Source organism: Hibiscus syriacus, unplaced genomic scaffold (genome assembly GCF_006381635.1).
Source record: "Hibiscus syriacus cultivar Baekdansim isolate YM2019G1 unplaced genomic scaffold, ASM638163v2 tig00110347_pilon, whole genome shotgun sequence".
NCBI lineage: Eukaryota > Viridiplantae > Streptophyta > Magnoliopsida > Malvales > Malvaceae > Hibiscus > Hibiscus syriacus.
In genome coordinates, this window is record NW_024062698.1 from 344843 (window position 1) to 368615 (window position 23773).

Sequence of the window (23773 nt, forward strand, 5' to 3'; positions counted from 1 at the left end):
ATAGATCTAACAATTAGAAGTCTATAATCAACAAAGATAACTTTGGTTTTTTTAGATCTCCACTATTTCAAGTTTTTTTTATAGAAAAATGCTATATTTGGATTCAAGGTTGAAAAAAAGGTTTTGAGAATTTTTTTAGTTTTCGACCACTAACAGTAACCACGATTTTGTCTTGATACATCTAAGACATCATCATATGCATATAAAATAACAATCAACATACAACTTACCATTCTTATTAATACAATGATTATCATCATTTGTTGCTCTAAATGAACCAATAGTGCACATCAACATTACCTACACGGAAAAGACCAAATAAGCACAAAAATACAATTAGAATGACAACACTTAACCTCAGTTGAAGTGCTTGGTTTAGCTCGATTAAGCACTCTCGAGAATCTTAACTTTTCTTCTTTGAGTGATGACTTCCACCGATTTCAATTGCTCTATGAAGGTAGAAGAATACACAATCAACAAATAGTTCATAATCTCAAATGATCAATTTAAGCAAAAACCTTCAATTTCACCATAAACTTTATTTGGATCCCATTTAGGGTTTCCGTTAAACTTACCCGATTCTTGAAATTGATAATATCAATAGAAAACTTATGCAATAAAAACTTTAAATATGTGTTTATCATTCAATTTGGGTGAGAACGATCTTTAATTTTTAAAGAGAATTTAAGGTTTAAAGCTTTCAAAGTACAACAATAGTGTTTCTAAGTTTGAAGACGACATAATTGTGTTTTGCTTAGCTTCCACTTTAATAACCAGTAAATGTCCAATTTAAAAGTAACAGAAATTAGGACTAAAATATAAAACCTGTCACCTAAGCAGCTTTTCACCAACTTTGGAATTGATACAATTCCATTCCAAGTCCTCCATGGTCAAATCACCACCTTAACCATTATAGTTTCTCTTGTTTTCACTTAAGCACCTAAGTTTCACTCTCTTTTACAAAAGTATCCAAAATCTTAATTTATTCCATTTTTGTTACTAAAACCTTATTCAAGATCAATTATTCATTAACCTATAATACAAAATAAAATTAATTTATTTTCTAAAATTACAAATATCCAAATAATATACTAGAAAAAATTTCGATCATCAAATATCATAAAGAATTTAAACTATTTTTTAGGTGTTACATTTTCTCTTTTTTTTGGATAAATGAAAGATTCTTATTCATACGAAAAAATCAACATGTACAAACCCTCAGCAACAACCAGATCCAACCTGTACAACCCAATAACAAATAAGAAAAAAAAGCTAAAACATCATAAGGAAACAAAAGCAACCAACTATATCAGCTCTCATTCAGTAGTTAGAGCACAAGCCATATTCTCCCAACCACCCATAGACCAACAAACAAGACAACTCATCAAAATTTTCTCCCAAACTTCTCTAGAAGAAAAAAAATTAGAAAAGAGATTATCTCTAGACTCATATTCAGAATTACACATTAGACAACAAGGGTCAATATTACAACCCTAAACTAGTATTCGAGGTTTAGTCGACAACCGATCTAAAAGCACAAGCCAAGCTATAAAAGAAAACGAGAAATAGCCACCCCAAAAGACCTTAAACCAAGGAACTTTATCATTCCTATTGTAACACCCTAAACCCGATTGGGCCTAAAGTACCACATTAGGCTACTGAGGCAACCCCCAATTTCCAAAACCTATTCATTTTCATTTTAAAACACACTATGGTATCAAGAATAAACATAAATAACTGTTATAAAAACATTTTATGATCGGAGCTCCGTGACATATAGTTTAAATTAAAATAATACATCTTGAGGTTTATAATTCAAATACATAAGGTTTTATGAATACACATGCCCATTAAAGCTATAATACAATACTCTGAAGGAGATGTTGGAAGTCATACTTTGACAATGCTCACGATCGGTTATAGCTACTAACATGCGAACAAAAAACATCTGAACGCTGAGCTTACAAATCCCAACAATATAATCGCTAATCTAGAGTAATATTATGAGTCTCATAAACACAAGCATATTAAAGGCATGATACTAAGCAGTAGGTACATACATGATCTTATTCAAGTGCTACTACTTAGGGTTTAACTGTCTTATCACTAGAGTAGGGGTTCTACACTTCCCTTAATCCTCTACTAAGGGCCTCGCCATGAGAACACCTATAAAGGGTCTCTAATCCTAATAAATATAACTGCTACGCATTATCTAAATGTGACACTACCCTCATGTGCATTATCTAAATGCATCGCTAACTCTACTTTGTATTATCTAAATTTCATACTGACTAGTATCTGGTCTCACATAGCATTAGAAACTAGTTAATTGAGGGAACCTAGTGTCACACAGCATCGATGAAATCCTCACTAAGCTGTTGGATAATCTTTTGGTCCTCACATAGTCATTAGGTAAATCATGGAGGGGGAACCCAATGTCATATAACATCAATACAATTCTCGCTCAACTGAAGAATTGACTCGATCTCACACAACTGTCAAGCCAAGCTTTAAGGATATCTATTGTACTGGACTAATAAAACTATACATGCATATCTAAGGGCCTAAAGGACACACAACACTGACATCATTAACCCACTCCTCATGAGTGTTCGGGCCTCAAACCCTAGTTAGCCCTTGAAGTTTCCTGCACACTAACAATACCCCACTAGAGCAAATAAGGTAACCTAAATACACACTAGTGTAGCTTAGGGCTGTAAATGAACAAAGCGTTCGGTGAACCGTTTGTATAACGTTCGTTTGTTAAGCTAAATAAATGAACATGAACAAAATAATTTATGTTCATTTAATAAACGAACGATCACGAATAGAGGTGTGTTTAGTTTGTTTATAATCACAAACAGAGGTGTGCTCGGTTCGTTTATGTTCACGAACAAGCTTGTTTATCAACTAGTTCATTTATGTTCATGAACAAACTCGTTTATCTGATTCTCCTTGTTCTTTTCTTTCTTTTACATTTTAAATATTGGTGAAGATAAAGATTAAATAGAACATGTGATAAAAGTTACATTTTAAACTATGAATTTTAAGGAGTTTAAGCACTAGTGGCTAAATTTTATCGTTTTCTTTAACTTGTAAATGAAATTAAAAATCGAATAAATAAACAAACAATAAACAAACACTAAAACTACGCTAAAAAACACTAAACGAACATTAAATGAATGCTAAATGAATATGTTCATGAACACGTTCGTGAACATTAAACGAACATGTTCATGAACATATAAATGAACATGTTCGTGAACATTAAATGAACATATTCGTGAATAATAAATAAACGAACATGAACACCTTCAAAAATAAATAAACGAACATGAACACGATATTGAAAATTTAAATGAACACGAACACCTTCAAAAATAAATAAAAGAACACGAACATAACCTTGTTCGTTCAAGCTCGGTTCATTTACAACCCTAGTGTAGCTCGACACACTAAAGTAAGGTCAACCCCTCACTAGCTGCTATCTCGCTTGTTCTCTCATCTAGAACGTTATGCAAAAGTTTATTAGTCTGTTACTTCTGTTAGTTTATCAAGCTGCTCTATTCTGGTCATTCGATATTAGGTCATTTTAGTTATTTATGTCTATAGAGAAGTCTCTATGGGTTTCCTAATTTTACGACGATTAGTGTGGTTGTTGTTCATTGTCTGTAACACTAGCTAGATCGATATATGACTCAGGTTCATTACTAGGTAGCGACGCCCTAATCGTTCTTACTACGCTTTCCCTCAATTCACCCTCGATTTGGAGGGATAATTGTATGTTCACCATTCGCTGACATTCTTGTAGTAAGTAATTTTAGTATTTCGTAATATGATTATTTTGTCATATTGCTTATTGTTACATCCTCTATAGCGGTCCTTCATTCTTATGTATTCGTTACATGTTTAACTGAAGATACTTAGACGCATTATGCCTACTATGGCTACTTTGGTTGTAACCCACTCCTACGAGTGTTCCTACAAGTGTTTCTAGGCCCCTTTGGCCATTTAAGTTCCTCACGGACTAAGTTCTAACATTATAGACCATCCTTAGCTCTTTCAAGCCTTATATAGGTCAAATCTAACCATCCAAAGTGAGTAGTATAAATACTCTACTTGTAGTATCGATACCTCAGGGCCAAGTAATGAACCCCTATGAGTATTGGTACCAAAAGTGGCTTCTATTGTTGAAAAATATGGCCTAGTATCGATACTCTATACCTTGATTATTGATACTATATGGGCATTATCGATACTCCCGCCAGTAGTATCGATACTCATAGCTGGACATCCCTAATTTTCGTCCCCAATAGAATTAGTGCATCACTGAGCTTGTAAGCTCAGCGTTCGGAATTTGTTTCCGTGCACAGGTTCTTAGGAGACTGTCCGTGGAGCTTTATCGTCACTAGATATTCCAGCTTAGCTGAGATCCTCATAGTACGTCTTGATTTGTAATTAAAGAGCATGTACTATTGTAAACCCTATTATTATTTAGTCGTAACTTTGTTTTGTATTAAACCCAATATTATATTATTTTTAATATTTGGGAGCTACCCAATACTTGTAAACTCAGTTTTATCGTGTTTTTTATTTTATACCTCCATGGATGAATTTTTATATATCATGGTTTGTAGTCATTTTAAAAAAGAAAAATTTTAAGCTAGCCATTTCAATGGTCTCTGTGACATTATAATCCATCGATCTTCGGGTCGGACTGGATTAAGGTTTTACATTTAAAGCCAACCCCATTCACATGCATATACATAATATGCACATGACATATAACAATTTCTTTAATTATTTGTACTTGTATATGTATTTATCCACGTTGTCTTTAATTAGTTTCTTGTGATAATGACTTCCCTTGTTCTACTTCTACCGACATTAAGAACTAGAATTCAGTTTCTTCTGTTTTTTTTTTTTTTGAACTTTCTGATGATTCATCTCAATTATAAAGAGGAAATGATTGTACTTGTGGAAAATAGAATGAACTGATGGATATGCAAAACTCCCAAATTATCACATCATAATGTGATAAAATGAACGAATGCAAACAAACAGAATACAGTACAGAACTACAGATATCTGTCTCATAAGACAAAGAGTGAAAAAATGATTAACTAATTAAAAGGGATAAGAGAGTTTAAACTAATAGTAGTTGATTAGCAAAGATTCGAATGAGATTAAAGAGTTAGGTTTTCCAAGTTCAAGACCACAGGATGTTATCTTAAACTAAAATTACATGCATGTTTAAATATTACTACGTAGAACTACTAAATCCTAATAGCATCAGCTTCCATAGCTAAGTTCAGTGCTTTAGCTGAAGCAGAAAAACCCATCTTTCATGAGAACACCCTTGCCCTCCTACAGGAAAAATAAATCCGATCCGATCAAATAAGTAATAATGTAGTAGTAAATCAGAGATGAAGGGGTGCAAAAGTAACCTGCTGGCTCACGTTAGCCTTCTTGGCAGGCTGATCAGGCATGAGGTCAAAGTGAATATGTGGGAAGTGATCCCACTGACAAAAAGAAAACAAAATAGGATCAGCCAAAGGATCCTATCAAAACACTGTGTGTAGGAATAGAGATGAATAAATTAAATGAAACACTAATTACTTTGTTTTTCTTCTGTTACATGAGAAATCCTATCTTAATTTGGTAATGGAAGCCAAAAAAATCTTAGTTCTTTGCAGCTGCACTGAAGGCTTCTCTGTGACTTATATCAGGGTTTCCTGCCTTGATGCGTTGGATCTCCTCCCTGTGCACCACAGATTCATTTCCATTTACATAATCAAATTCACATTTCAAGAGAATGGATTATATTGATTGCTTACTTGATGAATCGGTTGTACGCAGAGGGGACTCTTTGTCGTTTCTCCGGAGCTAAAGATGGAAAAACAGATACATTAGAAATTCCGTATGGTAACGTGTACTGGACTGTCATTTCACCTTCATTGTGTAAATTTCACTGTTCAAAATTTTCCTTAAGTTTATGCTATGTCTATTTACATTTCTGGGGTGGAAGAAAATTCTTTACATTTACTGATTCCCTTAAAGGAAGGACGCCCAAACTGTCAAGGTGACGTTTTCTTAACTTGAAAACTTGGGCAAGCGTTTGATCAACTATTACCAATTATAACAAGGGAGCAAGGTTTTAAAGCTGAAAATAAACTTATTAGTTGCCAGTCTAAGATGTCATGATCTTTGTTTTCTGGGTCATGGTGATGATATAGGGAATGCGGGCAAGTCTTGTAACTATTAAAGAAATATTATTTCTTGGACTGTCAAGTTAGAGTAAAAGACAAGAACAGTTCTTTTTTTCTTGTCTGAATCAGGGCGTCTGATTTTAAAACAGAAGGCTGAAATAGCAGGCAAAAGGGTTCTTAACATATTGTTGATGAAAGACTTCATTTCCTTCTTTTGCAAGTTTTATGAGAGAATTTTGGATCTTTGAGGGGGGGGTTGGACAGGGCACAGAGGGTTTTACAAAAACGGTTTTAATAGTTCCATACGAACATCAATGGGAGTCTTCAAAAAAAAAAAACTCAATTCTGTAGATAAATGGAGGCCTTGGAAGCTCATCAGCAGCAACTCCACGAGTGTGTAAGGCTATGTCACTCGCATTAGCTTGATTGAACATCAAATTTGGACAAGTATTTGAGATCTCTTCCTGGAAAAACAATGAAAGGCATCAACTATGAGAGCACCAATAAAAAAATACAAGCTTACAGCTACAAGAACCCAATAATGTTTTCTGCTTAATCAACAAAAGGCTTAGTCCTCTAATTGCTTGATTCGCCATACCATAAGATTTTGTGAAGGAGTGTAGAAACTGTGAGCCAAATGAAATTGATTAGTGGATGGTAAAAGTAGCCCACGCATGTTCACTGGCAAAAGATTGGTGCAGTGACCGCATCGAACCATTACAGTCTTGAACAAACTTGTGCAAGGAACACTAACCTATATATATAGCACAAAATCAAAGAATCCCCCATCAATATGAAGGAGACATATATAGCAAAGACCTAATTAGAAAGTGAATAAAGGAAACCCTAAGTGAGAGTGAGACCTATTTGGTAAAACAAAAGGCTAAACCATGGAGACTGAAACTGTGAAAGTGAAGGAAAGTGGTGGGAGAAGCGAGGGGAAACAAAATGTAAATAATACCGCAAGGACAGTGTCGCATATGTTGCAATGGACATAACAGAGCTGCTCGGCGGGAGGAAGGTGGTCCAAAGACAAGGTGGAAGAGGATGACATCTTCTTTGATTCCCCCTTTGCTTTCTCTTTTAAAATTGATTGATCAATGTTATCTCTCTTCGGTGGGATTGATTGATTGATAGAATGACAGCTTAACAACCACCTTGGATCTGCTTTTCTTTGATTATGAGTTGTGAGAGAAAAGAGAGAGTGAGAAGATGGATGGATGGATGGACCTTCCTTGGTATGCTAGATATAAAGACGGCAAAAAAGAGTATGTGGCAGGAGGAAAAAGAGAACAAAGAAATATAAAATTCCCTTCTTTGTAGCAAACATGCATGCATGCATGTATGTATTAATTGTATGTATGTATTCATGAACTGATATATCGATATATACATGCATATATACACATATCTTGAGTCTATGATATGTGTGGTTGACATTCCCAAAACAAAGCTTGTGTTTAAGCAAGAGTGAGAAAGGGGTAAGGCGGTATATGTGGGGGAGAGTAGCAAGAAAGGGACGTGTACATGGGGTGACATAGCTTTCACTTACTCTCTTGTTATTTTCAGTAGTTAAAAGCCTGTATTTGCATAATGATAATATATATATTGCCTGAAATTCCGAACCCCAATAAACCCTAACTCCACTATCGACCTCCCGGGTAATAAGCCGCACCCCTCAGCTCCCAAGGGCTCCCTTATATCCCCTTTTTCATGACTGCATTTATCAGTTCATACATTTAGCATAGCATGTATCATCTTCGATTCATCATGGCACAATCATCGAACTCCATGCTTTTTATATATATAATAAAACAAAGAAAAGACTTATAAAATGTATCACAATTTAACTTCTTTTTTTTATATCTATTTTAGGGCTGAAAGGTTACTTTTGCTGAAATGACCACTCAATCTCACTCGTTTCACACGCAGACAGAAACGTATTTAAGTCAGTTGAAACCCATTTGGCAGTGGCCACAGACATTGCTCCCTCCCTCCTCTTTCACCTTTGTCCTTTCCTAAATTCATTTTGGCTTATGCTTGCTAATTTGGTTACAATCTTTTCGTGCTTTTCTCTAGGGTTTTTTGTTATCTTTTCTACCCATCCTAACTTTGCTTATTTGATAACATTATTTAATTGTTAATTTCAAAACCTATTTGCATTTAATTCATTATTTTTATTAAATTCAAGAAAACTAATTCATCAAGTATACATACATATATATAAGGCTCTTTGTTTTTACACTATAAAAAAATGTCACTAATAAAATTTGAATCTTAACTTTTGAAATGTCAGTCCATAACATTTTATTTTACAAATCAGTCAAGTGTTTTAATTATAGATAATATATCCTATAGGTCATTAAATTAAATAATATATAATTATTAAAACTTTATTATTAATTAGGGTAAGTATAAGATAATATTTATTTAAAGATAATTTTTAACCATTTGATATTGAACGCTAATACCTCTGATATTTCTAATGTTCAAACCCGAAATATTAAGGAATAACAATCCTTTTACCATGAAGTTGCTCGATTTGTGCTTATTAAAACTTTTAAATGGTTATAAGATAATTTTCTAGAGACGAGATAGGTTGATGGTGGGACAGTTTCCCACTTTCGATTTTTTATTAATTGACACTATCAAATAATTGTTTTAATTGACATTATACCAAATAATATTTTATATAAAACCATTAAAATAATTATATAAATATTGAATAAGTGATTAATGAATCTAAATATACATTTTTTATCAATCAATCTGCGATTATTTATCAAATAATCTTTTTTATACATATGTTTTATAAAATATTTTAACTCAATTTACGAGTGTGAAAAAACTAATTTAAATTTAAATATTTGGATTTTAACTTAAAATTAAGATATTTTCAACCGATAACAAATTATTTTAACATATTTTTTCTTAAACATTGGAGACACTAATTTTAAAATAAGTTTATATATATCTATAGTTATTTTAGTTTTAATCATTAAAAATAATCACAAATAATTATTTGTGTGAAAATCATAAAACAAATGAGAATGAAGAAAATGATAATTATAAATCCTAATAATTACATGTGTAAAGATCATCATCGTCATCATATATGAAATGCAATTTGAGTCATCTCTGTGATAAATTTTTATATGGGTATGTATATGAAAATCATGATAACTGATGATGTTGATAACTATTTTTATAAATTATTTGAAGAGTGTTATTATTCGTATAATTAAATTAAATTATATGTCCTTTGAGTATTAGAGAGTATAGTTGAAAGTTTTAGTTAGCTTTAATTCCATGAGACTTATAAATTATAATTATGGACTAAATATAATTCAATAATATTTAAATTTAATTATTTTTTTAACTTATTAAATTAAATTATTAAATATTTTTCAAACACATCTTACATCTTTAAACATTTAAAATGAGATTAAAAGATTATGATATATCTCATTTTCTTTTAAATGTTTTAGGATTTAATTTTTCATGGACCTTACACTAAATATTAATTGATCAAATCAATGATTTTGAAAAGCTTATTCTATTTATAAAGTGAGATGAAAAATGGTAGTGAATTTTTTTAACATATTTTATCTATGTTTTGGATGATTATTATTAAAAGATTTTACCTAAATGCTACTCAAACTTGAGTAAGATTTACTTCAAACATCTTTTTTTCCCTTGCTTGAATGTTTCCCAGTAAGGTTGGGACAACATTGAGGCGCATGCCTTGTGACAAATAACAACATTTTCCTTTGCTGGAAAAGCACTGCATATACACTGATCTCCAGTTCTAAAAGGCTACACAAAATGCGTACAACCAAGAAAGAAACTACAAATCTGACCAGACTGACGCTATATGTTTCTTTACACAGTCTGACAATGCTATTTTGAAAATCTCTCAAGTTAAAATTAATAATCACACATAATTTTATTGTTTTAATTAATTATATAGGTATTATGAGGCAATGCAAGGCGGTCCTTTAATCGCAGATTCAGAAGGGAATAGTGTGAGGATGGTATAGATAAAGCTCCAGGCCTGGGAGCTTCAACGATCTCCAGTCTAGGGAACCAAATCTTGTATGTAAATGAATCAACATTTTGTAGAGATAGGTCAGCAGACTAGTCTAGATCAACAGTCTCACGCAACATTCAGAACTTTTCATCTGCTTAATCAACACCAAGCTCCAGCTCTTAGTCCTCTACATCCGCCTACTTATACAAAAACCTTTAACCCCAATTAAACCAGGCAGCTCAAGCCGTTTAATGTTGGTGAAGTCTGTTGACGGCCTTTACTGCCGGTGAATCTATTGGTCGTACTGTCAAACTACACCTTGATCCTTGCCCTTTTACGTGAAAGGCATGGGATATTGCAGTTAGAAAAGGAAGAAATACTTGCACCCCGCACTCACTTCTGCACTATATGTGGAAAAGGATCCAAGATAGATGCAAATTTACAAATTGTTTATCTGAAAAATCATGAGAAGCATTGTGGCTTGTGGAACCAAGTTTTCAAGGAAAGATAAGTTGTTTGTGCATATTGCACTTTTCCGTGGTCACATTCCAGCCATTCCTTCAGAAGAAGCTAAGGCACCTACCGGGCCATCTCACCGAGGGGATGGCAATCAAGTCTCATCTCAAATAAGGAAGGAAACATGAACTTCAACTTTTCCTTCAATGTTTCTAGTGAAAGCGAGGTTCAAAATCGTATGGATATTAAAGGAAGCATTGATGATCCTACTGCTAATTTCTCACAGTTGAAAATTTGGGTTGGTTTCATGGGTTCCCCCGACTGCCCTTTGATGATTCCAACTTTGAAAGGGTGATTCAAATTGTTATGGACAGTTATTATTATTTGAGCATTTGTTTTTAATTAATATTAGTGTGTTATAGGATTTTGTTATATGTCATTAAATTGTTTAGTGATAAGTTATTTTTCATTTAGTTGTTTAGAAACTAAATCTAATCGTGATCCTATCTTTCTAATTTCTAGTATTTATAGTTAGCTTTTTTTAATTATTTAAACCATGTACTCAATGATCTTTCTTTATGAAAAAAGTAGTATTTTCTTTTCATATCACTTGTGTCATAACCATTTTTTAATAAATCAATCAATTTAAAAATAATTATGACTTTATTTTGAAATTTTTGAAATTTTTGTTTAATTCAAAATATGGAGTCTCCATCGACCTTTGGGTTAGGTAGATCGAATACCTAAAAATGTCTTTTAAAACAATTTTAAGAAAATCATTTTAAAGACAAAATTTGATCCGCGTATTACCACAAATTCATTTTTCAAGATTCGAGATTCAATTAAACATGGGGAAGGGTGAGCATCCCCATAGTGCCCAAAATTAGTACCGTCAATTATATGTCACATAAATGGTGGAATTTTACAAATTTGAATTCAAAATTTAATTACGATCATTTTTATTTCTATGATTTTTAAAAGCATAGGCAAATCTACTTTTGAAATATTTGACTCGGTAAAAATGTTATAATTTACTCAATTTTATTTAAGTTGTCCCGGACTATGTGAATTAACAGAAATTGAAATTCAGTCATGTTGAACGTAATTTTAATAACCCATGACGACATTGCCTTTGAATATTAAAAAACACGAAAATAAATGTATGATTTATAAATGCCACAGTATTAAATGAAATGTACAGAATGTATGGAATATCAACATGAAATAAAATTAAGCAAGGATAAATATATAAGATAATTAAGCAATGATAAATAAATAAATAAATACATAAAAATAAATATTTATATATTAAAATAACTATGTAAAAATGATATATTCAATTAAAAATATATTTATATTTTAAAAATATTGTATATCTAATTAACTTAATAAGAAAGAATTAATAATGTTAAAAATATTTTGTTCGAATAACCTTCGGAAGGGCACCCCAAATTTTTGGAGGTCTTCTATAGGTTAGTCGAACAAATTAAAAATTTTATAGATACTAAAATATTAAACATACACTTATATTTAAAATATAATACATAAGTAACAAATTAAAGAAATATTATCTTATATATAGAGAGAGTTATAGTTATAGTTATAACAAGAGAACTCAAGATTACAATTAAACTAGTACAAAGACTCAATTACCAAATTTAGAAGAGAAGGTCAAAACCACACAAAATTTAAATAAATGACATTAAATGAAAATTTAAATAAATGACATTAAATGAAAATCATCTGCCGTGATTAATTAAATAAAAAAAGATAAAAGTTTAAAATAAAAAGAAATAGTATTTGAATAAAAAAGGAAAAAAAAGTTTAAAACAATAAAAGGAAATAAGAAAAGTTCTACGGTGCGACACCTTAATATAAGGCTAAAATAAGGCGCTACCGGTTTTGTTATTATTTAAATAACAAAACGGTAAAAAATTACCTAAAATATTATTATTATTACTTAAAACATCAATTGTTTTAACATTTATGGTAAAAGTGTCCAACAATAACAAAACCGATAGCGCCTAATAATGTTTCCGATCATTTTTACCAAATCTGGTAAAATGCCTAATAATAACAAAATCGGTAGCATCTAATAATGTTTCCGATCATATTTTACCGGTTTTATTATTTAAATAATAACAAAATCGATAGCGCATTTTTTAGTCTATATTAAGGCTGATGCACTTGAGCATTTTCTAGGAAATAGTAAGTGCACGGTATGTAAAACAAATAAAAAAGGAAAAGTTAAAAAAAGGTAAGCCATGTTTCAATTTTCAAGCACATTAACATAAAAAGATAGGAAAACTACGTTAAACTTAAAATTAGATGATTTAAAATCAAAACAAATAAAACATATAAATCAAATATATATAAATGCAAGGATTATAGTAAAATAAGAGAAAACATATGAACTATAATATATGAAATAATAAATTAAATTAAGAGCTAAATGAAAATAATAATAAAAATACAGGGACCATTATATACATTTACCATATAAAAAATAAGGATTAGATTGCAACCAACATGAATGATAAGGACTAATCATGAAGATAAACCCAATTCTCATATGTGACTAAGATGAAAACAAAAAAAATCAAAAAGAAAAAAATAAAATATTAACATAAATATGGTCACAAGCAAGACAAGGACGAAAACATAATAAAAGAAAACATAAGGCACAAAGCATAAAACTTTTAAATTTCAATTGATGACTAAAATGGAAGCTTCCAAAAGTTACGAGGATTAAATATGCCATTGTCCCATCTCACCAAATCGAACAATTTCCAGGACTAAAACAGCGTCGCTTTAACTAAGATATATAAGCCTCCTTTATGGGTTAAGAAAGCCTCAAAATTCATTTTACTTCTCCCACTTAAAAATAGATTGAGAGAGTTCTCTCAAACTCTCACAGACTTCTTTTATTTTCCTGAAATCGATAGGTTTTCACCGTGAAGTTTACCGTCAGTCAATTCTGACTGTCATTCACCGACGTCGAAGGAGAGAGAATAAACCACCGTTTGAAGCGTCTTCACCCGCTAAGTATAGATCCGGGGTTTGATTCGCTCTAAAATGGATAGATAGGCGCAGATCTGTAAAAAAATTTGACTTTTTTTTATTTTCAGTGACCTATGGAACTCTCATGCAAGTCAACGCTGAGGATAAGTCTCATTTCTCTCTCTTTCTCTTGTTTTTGTTTCAAATCCTTTTGTTTTTGTTCTCTCCATTCTTATTTCGAATCTGACCCTTCTCCTCCTCGTTTTTTTCTTCTCTCTATTTTTTTCGAATGGCCCCCCTTGGTTTTTTTTTCATTTTTAAGGTCTTATAACACGTGAAACATTGTTGGAGATGATACCGGTCACATCCATTGCCCATTTGCTCTGACCGACCGTATATCTTTATATTGGATTCATCATTTTTTTTACTTTATTTCTGATTTTCATTTGAATCGAGGGTGGGCACTGATAGTGGCAGTGACTTGACGAGACTGGTGCATACATCACAGTGGGATCTGGCGGCTGTAGCTATGTCTCTGGCCCGTCAGAGGCGTGGGTGGATGATAAGGGCTAGGGCTAGGGCTAAGGTTTAGGTTAGGTTCTGGGCATGCTTGTAATTCAGGCCTGATTTGGGCTTTGGGTCTTGTAATTTGTAATTGGGCCTATAAAATGAAATAAAATCAAAAGAAAAAGAAAATATTATTAATTATTTAATATATAATATAATAATAAATAAATAAATAAAAAGTTAACCCATACAAAAACGGGTGTCTACAGCTGCCTCTCTTTGTCCATTCTTGTGTTAACAAGAATATGGAAAATATGAATAAACAACGAGTTTTTGTCTAGTTCCACCTTTTACATTGAATTTTGATATTGTCTCAAAAGAGACTAAAGATGATATTTATCTCAAGGGAGATATTTTCTTTTCAAAACTCTGCTTCAAAAGAAGCATTCTGAAAAGGAGTGGATCTTTCAAGACAAAGAAACTTTAAGAAAGACAACTTGTTTCAAGAGAAACGATGTCGATGCTTTGGGTTTCGAAAGAAACTATCAAGCGAGACAAAATTAGTTTCAAAACAAATTATCTCATGTGAGATAAAATTTGCTTTTGAGATAAAATTGCCTAGAGAGAGGCAAAACTTGTTTTGTGCTTCAAGAGAAACTATGATAAGAAAGATGAAATCTTGCTTCAAGAGAAGCAATCTCAGAGGATACAAGCGATCTGTTCCTTCATGTTGAGGAAGTTTGATCATTGCTTGATGAGTTGACGGTTCGTTTAAGAACATTGTTCCTTCGTGATGAGGATGTCTAGTCGCATTTTGAGTGATTGTGTATCTGAAGACAACACTGTTCCTTAGTGTTGAGGAAATCTGATTTCTTGAAGATAATTTTATGTTGGAAACGACATTTCTCATTTACGCTGAAGAGAATCTGGTAACTTATGATGGCATTACTCCTTCATGTCGAGGAGGTCTGGTCAGTGGATGACATTATTCATACTTGATGAAGATGCCATTGTTCCTTCTTATTGAGAAAATCTGATTGCCTGGAGATAATTTGATGTTGAAAATGGCATTGTCCATCCACGATGAAGAGAATCTGGCCACCTTTGAGGTGATTTGCTCAATATCAAATCTGGTGCTAACATTACTCCTTCATGTTGAGGAGGTATAGTCGATAGACGTTGTTCCTACTTGATAAGGACATCTAGTCACATCTGAATACAACATTATTCCTTCTTGTTGAGGAAATATAATTTTCTAGAGATAATTTTGATGTTGGAAACAGTACTGCCACAATGAAGAGAATCTTGCCACTTTTGGGGTGATTTGTTCCATATAAAAATCTAGCGCTGATATTGTTCCTTCATGTTAAGGAGGTTTAATCAGTGGACGAAATTGTTCCTACTTGACGAGGATATCTAGTCGTATATAAAGATAAAATTGTTCCTTTTTTGAGGAAATCTGATTGCCTGAAGATAATTTTGATGCTGGAAACGACACAGCTCCTACATGATAAAGATAATCTAGTCATTTCTGATGACATCGCTCCTTCCTGTTGAGGAGGTCTAGTCAAGGGACAACATTGTTCCTACTTGATGAGGACATTTAATCGTATTTGAAAGACTATATCTGAAGATAACACTATTCCTTCTTGTTGAGAAAATCTGGTTGCCAGAAGATAAACGACACTATTCATCCATGATGAACAAAATCTGGCTGCCTTTGGGGTGATTTATTCATTATCAAATCTGGTTATGACATTGCTCCTTCATGCCGAAGAGGTCTATTCAGTGGAAGCCATTGGTTATACTTGATGAGGACGTATAGTCGCATATGAAGACAACACTGTTTCTTCTTGTTAAGGAAATCTAATTGCCTGGAGATAATTTGATGTTGAAAACGACACTGCTCATCCACGATGAAGAGAATCTGGCTGCCTTTGGGGTGATTTGCTCAATATTAAATATGGTACTGACATTGCTCATTCTTATTGAGGAGTTCTAGTCATCATCAATCATTTCTTTCATGAAAAACTTGTAAAAAGGTGTACATGTATGAAAACAACTATCTTAAGGGTCTTTATGAATAACAACATGAAATTCATTTTTGGTAAAATGTAATTCCAAGAGAAATTTTATAGGTATCCTCATGAGAGGAAATCAAAGCTTCTTATGCATGTGATGATGAATGCTTGATACAAAGATGTAAATTTATGTATGCTATGGTGGCCTCAGTCCCTATACTATTTAACCTTGATGGCCAAGTCCCTGTACTGTTTGACGCTTAGCTGTTGTGACCAATTTGCTTGCTGATGCCTTTAATTTGTCTTTGGTTATGTAGCGTATGCTTTAGTTACTTCTCGATCTAAGCTTGATGAAAATTTTGAAAAGTGCATTTTAATTGGTTATAGTTATCAATATAAAGCATATCTTTTATACAATCCTATAAGTGGCAAAGTGGTAATCAACAGGGATGTTGTATTCAATGAACAATAGGATATGAAACTGAATTGTGACATGAAAGGCTTGATGAATAAAGTTTCGTTAGATTTTGAAGTTGATTATCTTAGAAATTTAGTTCCATCATCACATGAAAATTCATTTCCTTAATCTCCTATTACTATTGCAAGCTCTAGTTCGGCATCTCCAACACACAGCTCTTCCAACAGCAGTAATGAAACACCACCAAGAAAATTCAGGTTTCTTAAAGAAATTTATGAATCAAGTGACCTTGCCCTATTAGTTAACGATCCAACATCATTTGAAGAAGCTGGGGAATAATTTATATGATAGATTTCTATAAATAAGAAGATGCATTCCATTGAACAAAATTCAACATGGAAATTGGTTGATGCTCCAGAAGACAAGAATATTGTAGGCCTGAAGTGTGTATTTTGAACAAAGTAAATATAAATGGCAGCATCCAAAAGCATAAAGCTCAATTGGTGGCAAAGGGATACTCAAAACAACAAGGTATTGATTTCAAAGAAACATATTATCTCTTTGATCTATTTGAAACTATGAGAATCATTTTGGTGGTAGCTACTCAATTGCAATTATCTATGTATCAATTTGATGTGAAATCTGCTTTTTTGAATGGTGATCTTGTAGAAGAGGTCTATGTCTCATAACCACTATGTTTTGTTATATGTGGAGGTGAAAATAAAGTTTACATATAAAGAAAAGTGATTTATGGGCTGGAGCAAGCTCCATGTGCCTGGTATATCAAGATTAATTTGTTTTTCAGGATAGCGGATTTACTAAAAGTGAAAAAGCCAACTTTTTATTTGAAAAATAACGAATAATGGAGATTTTTTTATGGTTTGTCTTTATCAAGATGATATGATCTACATGGGCTCATTAAATTTATTGGTTGATGATTTTAAGTTATGTATGATGAGAAATTTTGAGATGATAGATTTGGACATGTTACAATACATTTTGGGGCTTCAAGCTAGATTACTCGGGGTGTGGTCCAATCACTTAGAATCGACACAACATCTAACTAGTATTTAAGGTGCCCAAGCACTGAATTGGATATATCCGTAAAATCCCTTAGTCAACTATACCAATGACGTTCACAAGTAACTTGGGTGTTCTCAGTGTTTCACGAGTGTCAAAACAAGGCATAAGTCTTATGAGATCTTACCACTTTTTCATCCTTTTAATTAAAGTTAACTTTATAGTCTAAAAATCTACGAGGGTACCGATACTACCCCTTGGGTATCGATACTTCCCTAAGTATCGATACCAATTTTACCTTCGATACTTTGAAAAATAAATCGATAATGATATCCCCATATAGGAGCGTCGATACTCTACTATAGGTATCGATACCCCTATAAGTACCAATACCAAAATAGCTTACTAGAGCCTGATCAAGTCCCCATTTATCGATATTAAACCCCAAGTATCGATATCAACTAATAAGTATCGATACTCCTTGATGGGGGTATCGATACTCTCCTCACAAACCCTTGGAATTTAACTCTTTCACGACGAGCAGTATCGGTGCGGTTCTTACAGTAACGATACCCTATCCCCAGAAATCTCAATTTCACTCATCTGAAACTTTTCAAGATATTCCTTAGGTGTTATCAAGACCCTAAAATGGTATTTAAGGCTTATTTAGTACTTAATGATCCTAAAAGGTCATCACTTTATGCATGAAAAAAATAAATTCCCTTTTTTATACTTTGAAACCTAATGCAACCTAATGTTCGTAGACTCATACAAGCACCAAAACTACACATGTTGATCTACAAGCAGTAAACAAAGGTTAGAAATGTGTTACCTTACACCTAAAAGTTGAAGAATCAACCCAAGTGTAACACCCTAATCTAGGGGTTAAAATTTCGTATGATATTTATAAAAATAGTCTGACTAAAATATTGGGTTAATAAGGAATTTTTAGAAGGTTAAGGACTCTAAGTATAATTTTACCTTTCTTTGGGTTTATTTGATTTTAAAATTTACGTGATGTATCTAAGTTTTATTTGATATGAATTTTCTTTTATTATTAGAATATTCTGGAAAGATGGTGAACCACCCACTTGAAAGATATTTTGGTGAACAGTGTAAGACTTGGTGTTTTTTTAATCAAGGCGTCAGACCAAATAACCAAGAAAGACAACCAAGAAATAATACATGAAATATGGAGAGAAAGTAGAACATCGGGGAGAATCATGGTTTTAGTTTTTGATGTTAACGACGTTGGTTTAGAGATCCCAACAGTGGGAACACTCCTTTTGGCAACGAGAAACACATATCTCGAAATCAACATCATCAGAAGAGACAACGACAATAGATGGGTTTTTCACTAATAGAAATGAAAAAGATTTTCTCAGATCTAGGTCCAACGAATGTGAGTTTCAAAAATCGAACCTTAGATTCATTATCAGGGGGACGAATCGAGCTTGGTGGTGAAGTTTGGTCTCGAGCAGTGACCGAAGACCATGGTCGATGCAACAGTCACTGGGTTTGAAGATCGGCCGATGAATCTTCTTTGATCATCTACAGAGCTTCGGTGGAGATGGCTAGGAAATGAAAAATATGAAAAAAAAAATATGGAGTTAAGAAATAACAAATCACGTGGGTTTTGGGTGATTGTTGATAAAGTGAAAAACGGGTAAATCACAAGGTGAGTCATCCAAGTTTGGTGAGATTTTTACCTTGTCTCTTAGTTTCCAAATGGTTATAGTTATGATATGATAGTTTATATAAGATCAATTTAGTCACTAATTTAAGTAATTAAATATTTTGATGGCACAATTAGTTTTCAATTTTATCAATTGAGTCCCTAAATTATTATTTAGATTCTAATAAGTTACTTTTATGGAGAAGGAAATTATTTTGGATTAGAGTTTGTATATTTGTTGGTCTGAATCTCGTTTTGCCAAATTCGCATTCAGTAAGTCATTTTTCTGTGATTTATCTTCGAAATCAAATATGGCTTTCCGATTAAGTTCAGTTTCTAGCATAAATTTGTTTTCAATATATCTGAGTAATTATTGGACGTTGAATTCAAGTTCAAAAGCAATCGAATGGAGTTAAATGGTCGCTCGGTATGACATAAAAATCGAGGTAATACATTACTATCTCTTTATGCTTTATGGAACATGTTGGTATTGGTAAATGCATGAATAAGATAATGTTTGGTCTCATCTGTGTAGTTAATTAATTTCTACACTCGATTCGAATTCGGTAAAAAAATTTGGTAACTGAATACGACCTAGATGATTAATATAAGAAACTGGAGGACCATTAGAATTAAAGTACAAGTTATGTGATTAAGTGATAGCAAGCAGCCCTGGATCTGTAATTTATAAATTATCTCAGTAATAGTTAAATGCCAAAGGTAATTATTGGATGAGAATACTTCGGTTAGGTAAAATTACAAAAATACCCTTATGTTGTAAAAATATAATAATTTTCCCCGGAAGTTGGATAATAACTCTGAAAAGGCATATTGATCCGATGGAACTACTGGTATACATAGAAAATGCTAGTTTTGCCTAAAAAATCTGGATAACTGATTTCTAACCCCAAGATGACTTGTACAAGATACTAGATGTTTGAAAAGGAATGATTTCAAGTTCAGAGATTATGCGGAAAAGTAACTAACCCTAGTATCTCTAAAGTATAATTATCCTTATTAAGAGTTTTAATATCGAAATTACATGTTTAAGAAATTACGAAATTGACCATGAGAGGTAAAAGTAGCCCGAATTGACCTTAAATGAGGAAGTACCCGAGAAGTCATGCCTAATTCGATGAACTACTAATTTCATCATTAAGTTCACACTTTTATACAGAAAATTTTGGATAATCAGTCCGCAATCTCTGAGAAGACACTCAATACGGAATTTCTGAGTTATGATCAATTCCCTGAATACTGAAATAAATGATAAGTTCAAATTAAATAATAAGATCAGAGAGAAGGAAAAGATTGAAATACCTTGAATCTGTAAAATGACCAAAATACCCTTATAATGGAATTGGCCCAAGAATATCACCAAGCTTAGGAATGATTGGATATCCTCAAGCTTTGAAATGACTGGAATAACATTGAGCACCAAAATGACCAAAATACCCTTATGGCCTAGACTAAGTAAATGTCTTGGATTAATTAAAAAAAATCTAAATAAACATAAGTATTGTACTACCCTTAAAAGTTATGGAACACAACTTAAGTGAGTCAATCAACCCTAATGCTATGTCAGTACCTGAATGGCATATATACCATTTGAATGCTTGTTCGTCTTCTCAAGTTTCGATCGATGATAATTTTGGATAGGACTGGAATATGGAGGTACAACTTTGATCAAGCTGGTAAATCTTTATGGACCTAACGTGACTCTTGGGTAAGCTTTACGGCCCTGAAATCATTCTTGGGTAGGCCCTGCGGCCCTGAGATCTTTCTTGGGTAGGCCCCGTGGCCTTGAGAACTTTATTGGGTAGACTCTCAGGCCCCAAAATGCTCCCTTAGGTTGGCTCCCTTTTTGCTGTGTGCTTAGGGTAAGACCTTATGGATGTAGTTATGAGAAATTGCATAATGAAATATGGTTGGGAGGTTTCGCTATGGTTTTAAAAGAAGTAGATATTAAGAAGTAGATATTCGTGAGACAAATCAACCATGAATATCAAAATGACTTTATTATATGATCAAATTGAAATGAACAAAAGTACAATATGTATTCGAAATTGAGAAAAGTTCGAATTAAACCCAAGGCTCACCTAGGAAAATCTTTCGCTTTGCCATTCACCTTAGAGCTTCTCTCACTAGGATAATTAATGGAAATGAGTTATTAACTAATCTATGAGCTTAAGAAAGGTAAGAACATGATTTCTTAACTTTAAAATTGAATAGAATCACTCTAAGGCTTTCAAAACCCAAAACCATCACTAAACCTCTTCCATGGCTACTATAACCATTTGTAGATATGAAGGGCTTAAAACGAAATTCTAAGAGAGGAGATTACTACATTTGCCTTCTTGGATTCAGCAAGGAAATTCTTTCCTACAAAGCTATCACCTTGCTTGAGATGGAGAAGAGAATAAAATGATTTTTGAAAAGAGGAAGAAGAAAATGATGAAGGGGACATGGTCCCAACATGTGACATGATCTCATTTAATGGAATCCAGCCTTTATAAAACTTGTGGGGAAATTAACAGCTTTAGTCCTTGATAACTTTGAAAAGAGTTATTATTTAGAGTCTTTTTATTTAGGTTAATGTTTGCACTTTATTATATTAAGATCATATTTATAATGTTTTTAGTTAATTGTTCATTACATGCATTGTTAAAGTGATTTAGTAATTTTTTGATTAATTATGATATTTTGATGTGGTATTGTTACATGATGTTGTAATGTTAATTGATGTCGTAGTTGTTGTTGTGCACTGATGCGATGAGGATTGTTGGGTTGTTGTTGTAGCAATCGATTCGTGGGAAGAAAATTATTGACAACTAGACAGAATCCTAATATTGAAAGGACTAAAAAGCATAAATAAGTCTTAATGAAAAAGGAGTCTCAATTTAATGTGGACTTAAATTCTACATTTTAAGGTTTTTAATTATTATATAAAAGAGGTGGCTACACTTAATGAGAGAGATTAATAGGGTTTTTATTTTATTCTTTTCTTTTCTTCACCATTAGTCATGGTCGCTTAGGCAATTTTGGGGAGGAGCCTAGACGTGAAGGCAAAAGTCACAACACTGAGAGGTGGTGGCTGGTGATCAGCGAGAGCATCAACGACGACAACGATAAAATAATTTTGAGAGGGTGTTTTATTTTTGTTTAGTTAAAAATACTTTTAAATTTGTGTGAGATTTGTTAAACCTTGGATGCTTATGATTTTAAATATATTTTATGAATTTCATGTTTAATTAATTTTGTCCATTAATTTGATTGGTGTTTGCTTAATTTTATTAATGCTTTTAATATAGAGATATATAATTTCCATGTCCATTGCATCGTGAGGTGAATGGCATTTTCGGAGCACCAATGATAACGTTTCAGTGCAGAGAGATCTTGTTGACTAATTGTCATAGCATACTTAGTAAATTTGCATAAGTGGGTATAGATATATATCACTGCTGTGAGTTTTTGGGTTGAGCCATCAAAAGAGGAAAAACTGCTGAGTTAATGCTAGACTCATCGATCTTATTATTGTGGCATCGTTAATTGCATGATTGAGTTTAACAAAACCCCTAATCATTAGCTTGAATCGATATATTGCTTTAATTGCTAGTGTTGTGATTTCTTTCATCCTTTCATATCTTTATTATCATATTTATTTTAGCAATTATATTTTTATTGCTTTGTTCCCAACATCACCTGCACAATTTTATTATTTTTACTTAGTGTTATAACAATTCTTTGAGTAATACTAGTCTTTGTGGATACGACACTCGATGATTAATTTTCATCCATTTTATTTCTTGATGTGATATAGTATGCTCGCACTGATTATTATAACATTATTCGAAACATCATGGTTTTGGCGCCGTTACCGAGGATTGGCGTCATTACTTCGAGAGTTTTTTTAATAACATATTTTTTTCCTTTTTAGGTATATTTTAATAATTTTTTCGATGCATAAATCAAAGAAATAATCGATGGAAATAGATCAACAAACAATAAGTGCTTAATGTTGAAATAATTCTACCTTTGCAAAATATTCTGATGCTCCCAGCTTAACACAATATCGATGACAGGAATAGGCCAATCCATGAGCATGTTGTGCTCACATTAGATGATTTGAATCATGGCATTGTTCGACCGACCATCCATGTTACTAACTTTGAATTGAAACTGGTGATGTTCCAAATGTTGCAATCAATGGGATAATATAGTGGGATGCACATTCGAGGATCCTAGAGCACACTTGAGAGCATTTATGGAATTGTGTGACTCATTTTTACAGCAAAGAGTGCCCAAGGAGGCCTTGTATACTCGTTTTGCGACAAAGACAATGTGTGGTATTTTTGCTGCCACTTGGTGCTATATCATCATGGAACGAACTTGGCCAAAATTTCTTGATGCAATTCAACCGTCCTAATCATGAATCCA

At 32.7% G+C, this 23773-nt stretch overlaps 1 protein-coding gene across 1 annotated transcript; it reads right to left on the bottom strand.

The window, feature by feature from the left end:
- Positions 1-6279: 6279 nt before the first annotated feature.
- Positions 6280-7511, bottom strand: LOC120120772 (protein YABBY 4-like). The gene is made up of 3 exons (XM_039140306.1): positions 7171-7511; positions 6808-6963; positions 6280-6673 (listed from the first exon to the last, which is right to left on the bottom strand). Exons 1-3 carry the CDS (start codon positions 7261-7263, stop codon positions 6521-6523), a joined length of 402 nt encoding a protein of 133 aa, XP_038996237.1. The 5' UTR covers positions 7264-7511; the 3' UTR covers positions 6280-6520.
- Between the last annotated feature and the right edge of the window lie 16262 nt (positions 7512-23773).